The 18,734-nt window shown below is 45.4% G+C and overlaps 1 protein-coding gene across 1 annotated transcript; it reads left to right on the top strand.

Moving 5' to 3' along the window:
• Positions 1-1,559: 1,559 nt before the first annotated feature.
• On the top strand, positions 1,560-4,760 carry LOC143803839 (uncharacterized). The gene is made up of 4 exons (XM_077281605.1): positions 1,560-1,610; positions 3,543-3,684; positions 3,790-3,940; positions 4,021-4,760. Exons 1-4 carry the CDS (start codon positions 1,560-1,562, stop codon positions 4,682-4,684), a joined length of 1,008 nt encoding a protein of 335 aa, XP_077137720.1. The 3' UTR covers positions 4,685-4,760.
• The last annotated feature ends 13,974 nt before the right edge of the window (positions 4,761-18,734 follow it).

Raw genomic sequence — 18,734 nt, forward strand, 5'->3', positions numbered from 1 at the left:
GAGGCCCAAATCTATAAATGGAAAAGTGAACAGCTCTTTGGAATGTCAACTTCCCACCAATTGCTTGAGAAGTCACACTGCGCCAGGGCTCGTGCAGCCTCCTGTATTCTCAGTGTCCGCATCTCCTCGCGGTGTCAGGATGGCCAAGTGGTCTAAGGCACGGACAAGCACGGGGTGGAGGAGCTGGTCACTCGCGCGGTGGACGGGGTGCAGCAGAGGTTCCAGTGTTGTGGCGCAGAGAACTTTACTGACTGGTTTAACGTCTCTTCAGGGATCTATAAAAACTCGGTTCCCAGCAGCTGCTGCAGGCTCCCCCATGAGAAGTGCGGAGAGGACGCCCTAGGGCGCAGCGAGACCCTGTACCAAGAGGGCTGTGCGATGAAGATGTGGACAGCTGAACACTTTGCCGTGATTGCCGCGGTGGGCACCGTCCTGGGCTTCACGCAGATCCTCGGGATTCTCTTCTCCTGTTTCCTCGTGATGATCCTGCAGGACCACTAGCTGATATACACGTGTAAATACTCTCCAGTGGTTGAACGCCGCTTTTCCTAGTGATTCATGGGCGCAAAAGCAGGTGGTAATATATATCATGAGGTAATAACCACCGCTGTGAGGACGGTACATTCCCGCCAATTGCTTGTGACGTCACACTACGCCGTGGCTCATTCAGCCTCCTGTATTCTCAGTGTCCGCATCTCCTCCCGGTGTCAGGATGGCGAGTGGTCTAAGGCGCGGACAAGCATGGGGTGGAGGAGCCGGTCACTCGCGCGGTCACTAGCACTTTACTTGTGAAGGTCCTGCAGATCCTGCGGGACCACTACGTGTCCATGTGAGCCGAGGATGGAGCGCCCCAATATCACCTGTAAATATTGGTGATTGGTATCTACTGTTTACATAATAAAATGATGAGCGAGCATTAAAATGCTCGGGTGCTCGTTGCAAGATTCATGCCATTTCTCCTGGTGCCACAAAACACACACTAAAACGAAACCAAAACGGATTTTGCTTGGAAATATGTTGAGGAACATCATTTGCAGGTTAATGACTTGCCTGTTAGACCAAATAATTAACCCCAGACAGAAAATTTCCTCCACCACTTGTGCTTAGTTCAGACACAGCGTTTATGAAGCATTTTTCAACTTAAAGGCCATGTTCACACAGTGCGTTTTTTACCGCGGAAACGCGGCGGTTTTGCCGCTGCGGTTCCGCAGCTGTTTTCCATGCAGGGTACAGTACACTGTACCCTATGGAAAACAGGACACACTGTGCACATGGTCCGGAAATTTAAAAAAAAAAGCCGTGCGGAATAGCTCCCGGAAAAAAGAAGGAGCATGTCAATTCTTCGTCCTGAACCGCAGCGGTTCTGCACCCATAGACCTCCATTGTGAGGTCAAAATCGCAGTAAAACACGCAGATCAAAAATATATCTGCGTGTTTTACTGCGGTTTGATGTGCAGAACCGCTGCTGCAGGAAGTGTGGGGGAGCGGGCGGAAGTGCGTGGGCGGAAGTCCGTGGGCGGCGTGTGTGGTCCCGACTGTGTCACGAAGAGACTGTCATCATGGAGGAATACCGTCGCATGGGGATCGATGTCGGGCGTCTGATTGATTTGGTAAGTCTGTGTGTGTCCCCATGCGACGATATGCCTCTATTGTGCTAAGTCGCCGTATCGGACTACTACTCCCATCCGGTATTAGGATGGGAGAGTTGTCCCTGTGTCCGGCGACTTAGCACAATACTAAAGTTCACACCAAACACAAACACACAATACACATACATGACACACAGTACAGTACATACAACATATAACACAGAGTATATACTCACCATACACCACACTTGTAGGCGAAGCCCTCGATCCTCCAGGAAAAAATCACAAAATAAAAAATCAAATCCATACTCCCTGTCCGCAGAATCCATAAAACGAGTGTCCCACGCCGATCGGCTGCTCTCCGGCGATACACTGCCAGGAGCGAAGCTCCTAGCAGTGTATCGCGTACTGTCCCGGAGCTCAATGGCTCCGGCGTCTCGGTTAACGGCAGTACAGCTGCGTTGAACTTTCCCACGCAGCACTGCCGTTAAGCGAGAGAGCCGGGGTCAATGACCGCCGGTAAACTCGCTCGCGCATGCGCAGTGACACACCGACAGGAACTATGGCTCCTGTCAGTGTGTTGCTGCAGCCGTGGAGAGCAGACATATCTCTGGATGTGTCTGTTCTCCATGGAAGATCTTCGTGGGACCCTCGATGGATTTCTGCGGACAGGGCCAGGGAGTATGAATTTGTTTTTTTATTTTGCGTCTTTTTCAGGTCGAGGGTCTTCAGGACGGATTGAGCGTACAATAAAATATGGTCAAAAAGTGTGTGTCTTTATTTCATTAAAATATTTTTTTTCTAGTGTTTGTGTTTTTTTTTTTAACCCTTTCATTGGATTAATAATGGATAGGCGTCTTATTGACGCCTCTCCATTATTAACCGGGCTTAATGCCACCTTACAATAGCAAGGTGGCATTAACCCCTCATTACCCCATATCCCACCGCTACACGGGAGTGGGAAGAGAGTGGCCAAGTGCCAGAATAGGCGCATCTTCCAGATGTGCCTTTTCTGGGGTGGCTGGGGGCAGATGTTTGTAGCCAGGGGGGGCCAATAACCATGGACCCTCTTCTGGCTATTAATATCTGCCCTCAGTCACTGGCTTTACCATTCTGGCGGAGAAAATTGCGCGGGAGCCCACGCCAATTTTTTCCGCCATTTAACCCTTTAATAGGATTAATAATGGATAGGCGTCTTATTAACGCCTCTCCATTATTAACCGGGATTAATGCCACCTTACAATAGGAAAAATACGTGCAAATGAAAGACGTGGCACTTAAATACGGGGTACGTGGCACTTAAATACGTGGCACTTGTACGTGATACGTGGCACTTAAATACGTGATACGTGTCACTTATACGTGATACATGTCACTTATACGTGATACGTGGCACATGGCACTTATACGTGGCACTTAAATACGTGGCACGTGGCACTTAAATACGTGGCACTTAAATACGTGGCACGTGGCACTTATACGTGGCACTTAAATACGTGGCACGTGGCACTTTTTTACGTGGCACTTAAATACGTGGCACTTAAATACGTGGCACGTGTCACTTATACGTGATACGTGTCACTTATACGTGATACGTGGCACATGGCACTTATACGTGGCACTTAAATACGTGGCACGTGGCACTTAAATACGTGGCACGTGGCACTTATACGTGGCACTTAAATACGTGGCACGTGGCACTTATACGTGGCACTTAAATACGTGGCACGTGGCACTTAAATACGTGGCACTTATACGTGGCACTTAAATACGTGGCACATGGCACTTAAATACGTGGCACGTGGCACTTTTTTACGTGGCACTTATACGTGGCACTTAAATACGTGGCTTGTGTTCAGTTATTAGGGGTTACTTTGAAATATTTCCAGCAATTGTTTAACATTACTTGGTCGCGCTATAGATTATGAGATGACACTATTGTATTTATTGTAGGTTCGGGATTATCCGGCCTTGTGGGACCCAGCTGATGAATCCTACAAGGATAAATATTTCCGGGACCTAGCCTGGACTAAAATAGTACGAGACCTTATCCCAGATTGGGACAAGTATCCAGGGAGTACACAGCAGCAAATTGGTAATTTTATTTAAATTTATTTAGTAAACCTTGAGTATATTAAAAATATAATTTGTTTAGATCTCACAAAAAATGTTGTTGTATTTTTTAACCTTTTTTTGGTAGATAACGACGTGAGGAAACGTTGGCGCTCAATCAGAGACCGTTTCACGAAGTTCCTGAACGAATGTTCTAAGAGTGGCTCTTCGCCAAGCAGAAGAAAATTTCCCTTTAGCGAAGAGCTGCAGTTTCTTGTGTCCAGTAGGACATTGAGAAAGTAAGTTAAAATCCACTCCACATGATTATTTAAATATAATATGTTGTGCGAAAAATTGATGTTTTTTTTTTCTCCAACAGGACGGAAGGAAACATGTCGGTGGCTGATCTGGAGGACAGCGACAAAGAGGATGGAGCAGGCAGTTCCTCTGGAGTGGGAGGGACCATCTCTACCTCCACTCCCACAGCTTCTGCTGAATCAGCATCCACTTCAGCAGCTGCTGCATCAACATCTAGTTCAGCAGCTGCTGAAGCATCTGATTCCGCAGAAGCTGTGAGAGTGGAGAAGAGAGCTGTCTATCCGGTGGCAGCAGAGAAAAAAAAAAAAAAAACAAAGAAAAACCAAGATGACCAAACTGTCCAAATAGCTTGCGACACGTTAGATCTATTAAAAAAATCAAGTTCTGATGACCACTGCGACTCCTTCGCAATAACTGTGGCTAGAAAAACACGCTCCCTGCCACCGGATAGACAATCTCTTTTCATGTCCATGGTCCAGATGTCCCTCACTGCTCTGGAGGACCCTGCTCCGATATCTCCATACAATGAAGTTCTGATGGGGGTGTTGGGACTTTTCAGGCCCCGACACCGAACACCGGAAACCCCAGCTTCCAGACCCCAGTATTTGGCCCACAGCCAAGTTACTTCGGGAGATAGAGGAAGTTCGCAGCATATGGGGGGAGCACCATATCAATCAGAGGGATCAAATATCCTCTACACTCCAGAATATACTTTTCTGAATTGAACGTGGGCAAAAGTTTTCAGTGGCACCGAGTTTTTTTTTGTTTGCTTTTTAGCTCCAGTTGCCGGTTGCCTTTGAAAGGGGCTTTTTTTGATTTTTTTCTAATTGAAAAATCTTTTGGAAATATTGCAAAGAATTTGTGTTCTTTTAAATATATTATATTTCACACATAATATTCTCGTCTTTATTACAATGCGGTCAAGGCCGCTATCCTGGGTTTATGGGCTATCAATTAGTGGTTTATGTGTTGATGTGTTAACAATTGTATACGTCATACTGCTATTATTTTCATAAAACACCAAAATTTTTGTAGCCAAAAAAAACAAAAAAAAAACAAATTACACCCAAATAGATTTTTTATTGATATTACAACCAATTATTTAAAACTTTTTTTGGTAACATGAAACAAAAAAAATTTTTTTCAAACTTTTGTGTTGGTTGCTGGCGTTTCTCATTCTTCGGGATGTTGGCAAAACTGTTATCAGCGATGTCGGCAACATTTCTGGGGGGGTCAGTGTAGATGCATCCTTCTCTGCTGGTCAGGCTGCTCAACACCAGCACAGGAGTATTGCCAGTGCACGGCACCTTCTGGACTCATGAAGTAGTCAGTGAAGGATTCTCTCACACGCACACCCGAGTTGGACGGCCTGCCCAGACCCCCGTTGACCACTGGATTAAATACTGCCTGCTGGTACTCCACATCTACGTCAGTGTTGTACTCACGAGCATAGTTGTGGAGTACACAGCAAGCCTTTATCACAGCATCAACGGTGTCTGTGTCCAACTGAATGGCAGTGTGAAAGATCCTCCACTGACTAGTCATGATCCCAAAGGTGCATTCCACATATCTGCGTGCACGACTCAGCCGATAATTAAAAATCCTCCGTCGGGCATCCAGTCCCCTTCGTGGGTATGGGCGCAGCAGGGTTGTCGTTAAGGGAAACGCCTCATCCGATACCATCACAAAGGGCACTGGATGTGTGGAACCCGGCAAAGGTCTTGGGGCTGGGAGCGTGCCGCCATCTCGAAGAATTTGCATCCCAATCTGTGACGTTCGCAACACCCGAGAATCCCCAGTACTACCATAGGCACCAACATCAATGGCAACAAATTTGTAATGGGCATCAGCCACCGCCATCAGGACCACTGAAAAATACTTCTTATAATTAAAGAAGCGTGATCCTGATCGTGGTGGCTGCTGAACCCGAACATGTTTACCATCGACTGCACCTATGCAGTTTGGGAAATTGGCCACAGACTGAAAGCCTGCTGCAACCTGCAGCCAAGTCTCCTCGGTTGGGGAAGGCATCACCATGGGCTGCAACTTCTGCCAGATGACGGTACATGTGCACCTCACAATGTTAGAGATGGTAGATTTACCAACTCTAAATTGGAGGTGCAGTGATGTATAGCTCTCTCCTGTGGCCAAAAATCTGCAAAGAAACAAAAAAGAAAATTAGAAATGTCACACAAAAAGGTAATTACAACATGTCACAAGTAAAGCCGCTATAATATGCGTCCAGCACCATTCAATAATGATGGCATTAACACCCAGCACAACACAAAGGGTGTAAAAAATTTAAATAGAAAGCCTGATGGGACTTGTGCACACACGCATGCGAGATATGACCGAGTGTTGCATGGTAATCCCCGGACCTGCTGCATGCACTCCGTTGTGGAGCGTGCGGCTCCATGTATTGGTATGTGGGTGCACACTCCGCTCCAGAGTGCAGGCGGCAGGGCCGGGGATTACCATGCAACACTCGGCCGTATCTCACGTGTGTGTGTGTATGTGTGCACCCTGTCCAACAGGAGGACTGGGTGGGTTTAATCACACATACTGGACACAGAGACGTGTAGAATAGAGACCTAACTACATTCCCCCCTGAAAAATTGTTACTTACCGCAAGGTGATGAGCAGCCTTTCCTCAGCAGAGATGGACTTCCTCATCACCGTGTCTTGCCGTTTTAAATGGGGTGCCAGGATGGTAAGAAGTCTGTCGAAGGCCGTAATTGTTAGCCGACAAAAAGAGATAAATTTTTCAGGATATCTGAAAAATTAAAAAGAAACACAAAAAAGGGTTACTTCACAAGTATTGCTAGCAAAAAAATGTAAATTAGTCTTCAATATATTTCTACTTACCTCCTCAAATCATTGTACAGCACATGAAAGTGCCCCTTCTCCGTTCGGTCTGCTACAAGCGGGTGCACCCACATCCTTTTCTGCGCACGTCTTCTCTGCCGCAGCCTCTAAAATAAAAAAAAAAATATATATTTTGTAAACACAACAATGAAAAATATATCCAACATGCCTGGAAAACAATGTGGATTATGTAAGGGTACGTGTCCACATTCAGGAAGGCCCACCCCCTTCTGGGACGCAATGATGCCAGATGTGTTCATTGTACAAATCCGGCATCATCGCACCCCACGCATAGGGCCCTGTTTTATTCCTTGCGGAGCCGCAGCTTCTCAGCAAGGAACACGGACATGCTGTGATCATAAAAGACGCGCAGCATGTCCAGAGTCGCAGGGCTGACGCATGACACACAGTGGACACGTGATTTCATGAAATCCCCTCCACTATGCTGTTACATCTGGACGCTGCATGTTTGGCGCTGCGGCCCCACGCAGCGCCAAACACACAGCGTTTCCAGAACGTGGACATGTACCCATAACCCAATATATAAAACAAATAGACATCTGCTTACCTGACGTTTATGACGATTCAAGATTAGAAGAATCAACCCCAGGATCGCAATCCGGTGTGGTGTGCGGAGCTGGATCCGCGGGCTGTCATCTGGCCTACTCTCAGCACTCTGCAGAGCGCTGTCATTACAAACACGTCCACTCATTTTGGTGTGTTAAGTTCCAAAATGGAGGATGGAAGAAGAAAAGGGTTGGACAAGGAAATGACATCATTTTTTTTTTTTTTTCCTCCCCACTGCAGTAAACTTTATTTCTGTTAAACACAGACAATCTGCAGACAAAACTGCATCAAAAAACGCACTAAAAAACGCACTAAAAAACGCACCAAAAAACGCACCAAAAACGCACCAAAAAACGCACCTGCGTTTTCTGCAGAGACCTGCAGTTTCAGTCAGGAAAAAAAAAGGATGGAAATCCTGAACGTGTGAACATACCCTAACATTGCTTTCAACCGCTACAAATGGATTTACTGGGAAATGTCATTGTAACATTTAACAACCCTAGCTGGCCATGTGGTGTGTGTCACATGAGCAGACCCATCTTGTTTCATTTATGCAGGAGTGACTCTTAAAGTAACAGAGCCTATTTTTACTGGTGCATCAGGAGGCATTAATCTTCTTAGAGGGCCATTATTAAACAGTGGGTCTCCTAGACTGTTGTAGCCTATGCTGTGAGTGGATGTGGGATGCCTAGAATTAATATGCACCACAATACCCCTTTCATAAGATGTCCAGGGGGGACTCCTGAAAAAAGTTGCATTGAATGCAAGGCCTGCCCTGCTACCAATTCATATGCACCCCAATAAGCCTTTGAACCCACATGCTGGATGGGCCCATGAAAATCCATTTCACAATATGCATTTTGTACTCCCATACTCCTTTGTGAACCCACAGACTGGATGAACCTGGGAAAATCCAATTGTATTTTTTTATGGTATGATGGTTCCCTCCTTGCAGAATTATTTACAGGAGAATTTGGCAATTTAATTTGCCATGTTTTTAACAGTAAGTTTCAGATATGGCTTTAAAGAAGGCTAATACTTGCAATACAGCGCAATTTTATTGCAAAGTACAAAATTAAAGGAATAGTATGATTGAATACTGTGAGTGCATACACTTTTGTATATGTTAACATACAAAGGTTAAGTACATCTAAGGATTAAATACATATAATGATTAAGTATATATATAAATATTAACTGCATGCAATATACTTATATCATCACCAAGAGGCATTTAAACATCATCCGTCTGGAATATCAGAGAAGCAACACCAAAAGAGAACCCCTGGGAGATTCCCTATACTGCATGTGCATCCCCATTTATGCAGATATGAGCACACTGTACATATACAGGTACCCCCATTTTTGCATCTGTCTTAGTCATGTTTCTCTGGTCTTATGTAGTGATTTGCACTATGTAGTAACTCTAGTTTCACCCAGCCCTTCAATTGGCCACCTTTCAAGGTTGGATGAAACTGAGACATCATGGAGTCATCAGACGAGGGGCCATAAACCCCTAGAATATAAAAGCCACAAGGATTTAGATCAAACCACCACAGGCAGAGTTTCAGTAAACCTTAATGTTTTACAATGACAAACAGCAAACATATAGAGTCTTAGACCTGTTTGTGAAGTGAATAAACAAACATTTCTCAAGATTGTGTAACTATGAGCATTGTCTGTCACATCTGTAAATGTTTTACTGGAAATGCAGCTATGTAATTGTCTGAATGCATTCAGTATACAGTATTTTAATATGGATTCCAAATTGCCATTTGAAAATTCGCCATTTGTACATTTGATGCAGCCAAAGTTCTTGCTCTCAAGGAGAGAAAGTAATATAGTGGACAAAAAAATATTTGTAATGAACTACTGAGCCAAACTAACAGCAATGCTTTATCAAATTTATAGGAAGTGTATTGTGTCCAATGTGAGTAACCAGGCAACACAAAAAGGAGCTTTTTAAGTGAGCTCTTTAAGGTACACAAATGTTATGAAGTCTTTACCAACAAGGATGCGGTTTCAACAATGCGGGGTACCTTTTTTAAAAATATACTATTACCATCACAGCCCCCTTGCCCAAAATTCACCGGCCTATAACAGTACAGAGCATGTTCACCCTGGTCATCTACTGTCAGGTAAAGAAGAGACATTGCTTACATGAGTTACCTAATAAGGTATGAAGTGACGCATAAGGAAGTAAATAAAAAAATTTTCTTTATTGAAACAATTTTTTAAAAAAACAACAACATTTAAAAGACAGGAAGATGGAAAAAATGGGACCTCCTTCCATCTGCGTCACACCCGGCTTCAGGACATATAAACCCACATCAATACCTAGTCTCCAACACGCCCCTTTTGTTGAAGAAGCTGTAAAGCGAAACGGCGTTCATCGGGCACAGGATGTGACATTTTTTGTCCTCCATATGCTGCACAACTTTCTACCTCTAAGGGCTTGTTTCCACATGCGAGAATCACGTCCGTGTCTCGCATGTAGAAACCAAGCTCTGGTGTCTGCACTCCGGAGCAGAGCGTGCGGCCGCATAGGAACACATGGAGCCGCACAGCTTTGCTCCTGAGTGCCGGCGCCAGAGCTTGGTTTCTACATGCGAGACACGGACGTGATTCTCGCATGTGGAAACAAGCCCTAAAACTCAGGTAATACAGTCATATGAAAAAGTTTGGGCACCCCTATTAATCTTAAGCTTAATGTTTTATAAAAATTTTTTTTTTTGCTACAGCTATTTCAGTTTCATATATCTAATAACTGTTGGACACAGTAATGTTTCTGCCTTGAAATGAGGTTTATTGTACTAACAGAAAATGTGCAATCTGCATTCAAACAAAATTTGACAGGTGCATAAGTATGGGCACCCTAATCATTTTCTTGTTTTAAATACTCCTACCTACTTTTTACTGACTTACTAAAGCACTTTTTTTGGGTTTTGTAACCTCATTAAGCTTTGAACTTCATAGCTAGGTGTATGCAATCATGAGAAAAGCTACTTAAAGTGGCCACTTGCAAGTTGTTCTCCTGTTTGAATCTCCTCTGAAGAGTGGCATCATGGGCTCCTCAAAACAACTGTCAAATGATCTGAAAACAAAGATTATTCAACATAGTTGTTCAGGGGAAGGATACAAAAAGCTGTCTCAGAGATTTAACCTGTCAATTTCCACTGTAAGGAACATAGTAACGAAATGGAAGAACACAGGTACAGTTCTTGTTAAGGCCAGAAGTGGCAGGCCAAGAAAAACATCAGAAAGGCAGAGAAGAAGAATGGTGAGATCAGTCAAGGACAATCCTCAGACCACCTCCAGAGAGCTGCAGCATCAACTTGCTGCAGATGGTGTCACTGTGCATCGGTCAACTATACAACTATACTATAGCTCCAGGCCTACCCCGTCATACGGGTTGTCCTATCCATATCATCTGGGGGACAGAGAGAGAGAGAACATCAGAAACATCCATGAAAGTTGTGAGGACTATCCCGTGGTGCTCAGCAGGGAGGTACTACAACGCACAGGCGCTAGTAGGAAGGCTACTGATTTCCACCTGCAAAGGGATCTCTGGATATGCCTTCGGACCGGACAGATTCAGCCAGCCCTGTGAACGGTACTCTGGACTGTGGACGCTGAAGTCTTCAGTAAAAGGTAAAGAGACTGCAATCTTTGTGTCCTCGTTATTCATTGCGCCTTACGACGTCCACCATCGCCACCTACACATCTGGGAAGCCCTGGGGACATACTTCACATGTGGGATGGTATACCATCTAGCTGCCATTCCATCACCCCAGCAGACCCCTAGCAGCGTCGGTCACCCTGACCGAATACCACAGGTGGCATCACGAACACCGTACAGACAACTACACCTTTAATTGGTCACCCCTTAGAAGGGCCACGGACCAGGTCGGGCCACCGTGACATCCCCAGAACCGAGAGAGACAGACCCGGTGTTAGAGCAGAATCCATTTTATCTTGCTTGCCTCCATTTTGTATAAGTGTTATTAGAGGTCAGAAAAGTAAGATATAATTCACTATTCTTCATTGTGCTGTTATCGTGAATTCCTAAGAGCTAATTGAAGGAGTGAATGTCCTTGGTAAGATAAAGAATGATGTACTGTGTAAGATATGTTTGCAAAACTGTAGGGAGATTAGGGAGTAAAACACTCCGACGCTTAGCCAATACATGGGGAATCCGCCTCCAACACAAGAATGCATAAAAGTGTGTGTAAGCTCATTAAAAACTAGAGATATTTCAAATACAGCCCTGGCGTACTGTGTCTTATCTCTCCGGTGCCGTGACTTCATCTCTACAGTGGACTCATCAGAGAGTAGGTCGAGACCTGCGACAACAATTCTGGCGCCCGAACAGGGACCTGAGTGCTTCATCTGGGACCCGGCCGACTCCAGTAATGGACCAGGGGACTTCCCGGGACTAGTGGCATCACACAGCGCTGGGGTGAGAATACTGATTATATTCTGCCTACGTCATTCCACTTGTGGACGGGTTTTCCCCTTCTTCTAGTCGACCAGGACCAGGTAAGATCACGGGTTTTGCCCGGCTCAGGTACCCTTGAACCCAGATGTTAACCCTCAATGTGTGGTTACTGATGACTCCACTGTTAGATTAAAATGATTGACCCCATGATCTTTGTATGGTGTGTGTCATGGTTCCCAATGGCAAGGGAACGTAAGAAACATAACAAACGAGCTCTCGGGTGATGGAAACTCGAGTTGACCGTGAGCTAAATCTACCACACAACTAACAGTAGCCAGGGAGCATACCTACGGCTTCCTATATGCCACGCGCCAGCCGGAGGACTAACTACGCCAGGTAGAGGAAGAAACAGACCTGGCTTACCTCTAGGGAAATACCCCAAAAGATGATAGCAGCCCCCCACATGTGATAACCGTGAATTAAGAGGAAAAGACATACACAGTATGAAAGTAGATTTAGCAAAGAGAGGTCCACTTACTAGATAGCAGAAGGATACAAAAGAGGACTTCACGGTCAACTGAAAACCCTTTCAAAAAACCATCCTGAAATTACTTTAAGACTCCTGTGTCAACTCATGACACAGGAGTGGCAATTTCAGCCCGCAAGAGCTTCCAGCTACAGAGAATAACAAAACTGCAAACTGGACAAAAGGTACAAAACAAAAGGACAAAGTCCACTTAGCTGATCAGCAGACTAGTAGCAGGAACATGCAACCGAATGCTCTGGTTACAATGATGACCGGCAAGGAAAAGACTGGAGAGCAAGGCTAAATAGGAAACTCCCAAACACTGATGGAAGCAGGTGAACAGAAGCAGCAAAGTGCAAACAAGTCACCAGTACCACCAGCAACCACCAGGGGAGCCCAAAAAGCGGATACACAACAGTACCCTCCCCTTAAGGAGGGGGCACCGAACCCTCACAAGAACCGCCAGGGCGATCTGGATGAGCCCTATGAAAGGCACGAACCAAATCCGAGGCATGAACATCAGAGGCAGTTACCCAAGAATTATCTTCCTGACCATAGCCTTTCCATTTAACCAGATATTGAAGTCTCCGTCTGGAAATACGGGAGTCCAAGATCTTCTCTACGACGTACTCCAATTCACCCTCCACCAGCACAGGAGCAGGAGGTTCAGTAGAAGGAACCACCGGTACCTCATATCTCCGCAACAACGACCGATGGAACACATTATGGATAGCGAAAGATGCCGGGAGGTCCAAACGAAAGGAAACAGGGTTAAGAATCTCCAAAATCCTATAAGGACCGATGAACCGAGGCTTAAATTTGGGAGAAGAAACCCTCATAGGGACAAAACGGGAAGACAACCACACCAAGTCCCCAACGCGAAGGTGGGGACCAACACGACGACGACGGTTAGCAAACTGCTGAGTCCTCTCCTGGGACAATTCCAAATTATCCACCACTTGTCCCCAAATCCGATGCAACCGATCCACCACCGCATCCACTCCAGGACAATCCGAAGATTCAACCTGACCAGATGAAAAACGCGGATGAAACCCTGAATTGCAAAAGAAAGGAGAAACCAAAGTGGCAGAACTAGCCCGATTATTAAGAGCAAACTCCGCCAACGGCAGAAAGGCAACCCAATCATCCTGATCCGCAGACACAAAACACCTCAAATAAGTCTCCAAAGTTTGATTAGTTCGCTCCGTCTGGCCATTGGTCTGAGGATGGAATGCAGACGAAAAGGACAAATCAATGCCCAACCCGGCACAGACTGCCCGCCAAAATCTAGACACGAACTGGGTACCCCTGTCAGAAACGATGTTTTCCGGAATACCATGCAAGCGAACCACATTTTGAAAAAACAGAGGGACCAACTCAGATGAGGAAGGCAACTTAGGCAATGGCACCAAATGAACCATTTTAGAAAAACGGTCACACACCACCCAGATGACAGACATCTTCTGAGAAACAGGGAGATCCGAGATAAAGTCCATAGAGATGTGCGTCCAAGGCCTCTTCGGAATAGGCAAGGGCAACAACAACCCACTAGCCCTAGAACAACAAGGCTTGGCCCGAGCACACACATCGCAAGACTGCACAAAAACACGCACATCTCGAGACAGGGAAGGCCACCAGAAGGATCTAGCCACCAAATCTCTGGTGCCAAAAATTCCCGGATGACCTGCCAGAGTAGAAGAATGAACTTCCGAGATGACTCTAGTGGTCCACTCGTCAGGAACAAACAGTCTACCAGACGGACAACGATCAGGTCTATCCGCCTGAAATTCTTGCAAAGCACGTCGCAAATCTGGAGAGACAGCAGACAAAACCACTCCATCCCTAAGGACACCAGCAGGTTCAGAATTCCCAGGAGAGTCAGGCTCAAAACTCCTAGAAAGAGCATCTGCTTTCACATTCCTAGAACCCGGTAAGTACGAGACCACAAAATTAAACCGGGAAAAGAACAACGACCAACGTGCCTGTCTAGGATTCAGGCGCCTGGCAGACTCCAAATAAATTAAATTCTTGTGATCAGTCAAAACCACCACCTGATGTCTGGCACCCTCAAGCCAATGACGCCACTCCTCAAATGCCCACTTCATGGCCAAAAGCTCCCGATTACCAACATCATAGTTTCGCTCGGTGGCCGAAAATTTTCGCGAAAAGAACACACAAGGTCTCATCACTGAGCAGTCGGAACTTTTCTGCGACAAAACCGCCCCCGCTCCGATCTCGGAAGCATCGACCTCAACCTGAAAGGGAAGAGAAACATCAGGCTGGCGCAACACAGGGGCAGACAAAAAGCGGCGCTTAAGCTCCCGAAAGGCCTCCACGGCAGCAGGGGACCAATTGGCAACATCAGCACCCTTTTTAGTCAAATCCGTCAGAGGTTTAGCAACGCCAGAAAAACCAGCTATAAATCGACGATAAAAATTAGCAAAGCCCAAGAATTTCTGGAGACTCTTCAGAGAAGTAGGCTGCGTCCAGTCGTAAATAGCCCGAACCTTGACAGGGTCCATCTCAATAGAAGAAGGGGAAAAAATATACCCCAAAAATGAAATTTTTTGAACCCCAAAAACACACTTTGAACCCTTTACACACAAAGAATTCTCCCGCAAAACCTGAAAAACCCTCCTGACCTGCTGAACATGAGACTCCCAGTCATCAGAAAAAATCAAAATATCATCCAAGTACACAATCATAAATTTATCCAAATATTCACGGAAAATATCATGCATTAAGGACTAAAAGACAGAAGGTGCATTAGAAAGGCCGAAAGGCATTACCAAATACTCAAAATGGCCCTCAGGCGTATTAAATGCGGTCTTCCACTCATCCCCCTTCTTAATTCGCACCAAATTATACGCCCCACGAAGATCAATCTTAGAGAACCACTTAGCCCCCCTTATGCGAGCAAACAAATCAGTCAGCAAAGGCAACGGATACTGATATTTGACTGTAATTTTATTCAGGAGACGATAATCAATACAAGGCCTCAGAGAGCCATCCTTTTAAGAGACAAAGAAAAAACCAGCTCCTAAAGGAGATGAAGAAGGACGAATGTGTCCCTTTTCCAGGGACTCCTTAATATACTCGCGCATAGCAGCATGTTCAGGTACAGATAGGTTAAACAAACGACCCTTTGGAAATTTACTGCCAGGAATCAGATCTATGGCGCAATCACAATCCCTGTGAGGAGGGAGTGAACCAATCTTAGGCTCTTCAAAAATATCACGATAATCAGACAAAAATGCCGGAATCTCAGATGGAATAGATGACGAAATGGACACCATAGGAGTGTCCCCATGAGCCCCCCGACATCCCCAGCTTAACACAGACATAGCCTTCCAGTCAAGGACTGGGTTATGAGACTGTAACCATGGTAATCCAAGCACCAAAACATCATGTAAATTGTACAACACAAGGAAGCGAATCACCTCCTGATGGTCTGGAGTCATACGCATAGTCACTTGCGTCCAGAACTGTGGTTTATTACAAGCCAAAGGTGTAGAATCAATACCCTTCAGAGGTATAGGGACTTCCAGAGGCTCTAAATCAAACCCACAGCGCCTGGCAAAGGACCAGTCCATAAGACTCAGAGCGGCGCCAGAGTCCACATAGGCATCCACGGTAATAACTGATAATGAACAAATCAAGGTTACAGACAAAATAAATTTGGACTGTAAAGTGCCAATTGAAATGGACTTGTCAACCTTCCTAGTACGCTTAGAGCATGCTGATATAACATGAGCAGAATCACCACAATAGAAGCATAACCCATTTTTACGCCTATAATTCTGCCGCTCGCTTCTGGACATAACTCTGTCACATTGCATTTTCTCTGGCGTCTCTTCAGAAGATACCGCCAAATGGTGCACGGGTTTGCGCTCCCGCAAACGCCGATCAATCTGAATTGCCATTGTCATGGACTCATTCAGACCTGTAGGCGCAGGGAACCCGACCATAACATCTTTAACGGCATCAGAAAGGCCCTCTCTGAAATTTGCCGCTAAGGCGCACTCATTCCACTGAGTAAGCACAGACCACCTACGAAATTTTTGGCAGTATATCTCCGCTTCATCTTGCCCTTGAGATAGGGCTATCAAATCTTTTTCAGCTTGAATCTCCAAATTAGGTTCCTCATAAAGCAACCCTAAAGCCAGGAAAAACGCATCCACATTGAGCAACGCAGGATCCCCTGGTGCCAATGAAAATGCCCAATTTTGAGGGTCACCTCGCAGCAAAGAGATTACAATCTTAACCTGCTGGACAGGATCTCCTGAGGAGTGAGGTCTGAGAGAAAGGAATAATTTACAATTATATTTGAAATTCAAAAACCGAGATCTATCTCCGGAAAACACCTCTGGTGTAGGAATTTTAGGTTCAGAAATAGGAGTATGCATAACAAAATCTTGTAAATTTTGAACCTTCGTAGCAAGATTATTTAAACCTGCAGCCAAACTCTGAGGATCCATCTTTAAACAGGTGAGCTCAGAGCCATTCAAGGATTAGAAGGAGAGAAAGGCAAAGGCTGTAATTAGAGCTGAAATACAACTGATCCAACTATGGAGCAAACATAGGAAAAAAAAATTAAAAAATCTACAGACTTCTTTTTTCTCTCCTTTCTTCTGCCAATAAGTTTAACACAGGCCGGTCATACTGTCATGGTTCCCAATGGCAAGGGAACGTAAGAAACATAACGAACGAGCTCTCGGGTGATGGAAACTCGAGTTGACCGTGAGCTAAATCTACCACACAACTAACAGTAGCCAGGGAGCATACCTACGGCTTCCTATATGCCACGCGCCAGCCAGAGGACTAACTACGCCTGGTAGAGGAAGAAACAGACCTGGCTTACCTCTAGGGAAATACCCCAAAAGATGATAGCAGCCCCCCACATGTGATAACCGTGAATTAAGAGGAAAAGACATACACAGTATGAAAGTAGATTTAGCAAAGAGAGGTCCACTTACTAGATAGCAGAAGGATACAAAAGAGGACTTCACGGTCAACTGAAAACCCTTTCAAAAAACCATCCTGAAATTACTTTAAGACTCCTGTGTCAACTCATGACACAGGAGTGGCAATTTCAGCCCGCAAGAGCTTCCAGCTACAGAGAATAACAAAACTGCAAACTGGACAAAAGGTACAAAACAAAAGGACAAAGTCCACTTAGCTGATCAGCAGACTAGTAGCAGGAACATGCAACCGAAGGCTCTGGTTACAATGATGACCGGCAAGGAAAAGACTGGAGAGCAAGGCTAAATAGGAAACTCCCAAGCACTGATGGAAGCAGGTGAACAGAAGCAGCAAAGTGCAAACAAGTCACCAGTACCACCAGCAACCACCAGGGGAGCCCAAAAAGCGGATACACAACAGGTGTGCTTGTGGAGTGTTTGTTGTTTGTCTGTTCATATACCTGTGTTATCAATCTTGGAAGCAAGCTAATACAATAACCTGTAAGCACAGTAAACCTATAGTTTAGGTTTAGGACTAAGGCAGGAGGACATAGCCTTCTCTAGGTGAGGAGGAAAAGTCCGTCTGATAAGTTTTCAGCCTGCATGTTTAGGGCTAACGCAGGATGACATAGCCTTCTCTCGGTGAGGAGGAAAGGTCTGTCTGATAGTTTTCAGCCTGCACGTATACTAGCAATAGAATTGGGAACTAAGTACAGGGTTCCATAGTGCTAGAGAATTAGTCCAGAGAATAGTCCAGAAGGGAAAGAATCCCAGAAGCAGGTTAGTGTGCTCTTGAAGGCAGGAGGCTTCCACCCCTCAGGGGAATTAGATTCAGGTAAATGGCATGACTTCATGAAAACCCACACGGTGCACCTGACAGTGGACCTCCGACTTACCATGTTGCTAGTAGGTATCAGCCATGGTCTCCCACAGAACAGATGTCTTTGACTGGCCAGCTACCAGACATTAACCAAGGACCTATGACTTTTGCCAGACAGTGTGGGGTGATACAGCACACTTACTAGGCAACCTGACAGGACGTGTAACAGTTAGTGCGTTCTGCCCTGGGGGAAGCACCTTCCACCCGACTGACAGCTGAGACATTTAAAATGTACCCAGGGGGAAATGGTCCCCAAGACGGAGAACCTAACAATGCCAGGTCAGGGTCTGACTTTGTTGAGGCACTGGAAAAAGCCTGTAAGATTAGACAGGAGGAAGTATCAGTGCATTTAGAAGACTGTGTCCAGGACCCGAAGGAGCTCCCCATTGATTATTTCTACAGGTTGCAACAACGATGGTCTGATATGGGTTATGGTGAAGATGATAGAGCTGCGACACGTTTGTTAAGTCATGCATATATGCAAGGGATTGATAAGTATGTGAGAGAGAAGGTGATGGCAAGTAGACCAGATTGGAGA

This window comes from Ranitomeya variabilis, chromosome 2, assembly GCF_051348905.1.
Source record: "Ranitomeya variabilis isolate aRanVar5 chromosome 2, aRanVar5.hap1, whole genome shotgun sequence".
NCBI classification, from domain to species: Eukaryota; Metazoa; Chordata; class Amphibia; order Anura; family Dendrobatidae; genus Ranitomeya; species Ranitomeya variabilis.

Excerpts from the sequence above, each read along its gene's own strand:
- LOC143803839 (XM_077281605.1), top strand. The coding sequence starts at position 1,560 with ATGGAGGAATACCGTCGCATGGGGATCGATGTCGGGCGTCTGATTGAT. Across the intron at positions 3,685-3,789 it reads GAGTACACAGCAGCAAATTG|ATAACGACGTGAGGAAACGT; the intron begins GTAATTTTATTT and ends TTTTTTTGGTAG. Across the intron at positions 3,941-4,020 it reads TCCAGTAGGACATTGAGAAA|GACGGAAGGAAACATGTCGG; the intron begins GTAAGTTAAAAT and ends TTTCTCCAACAG.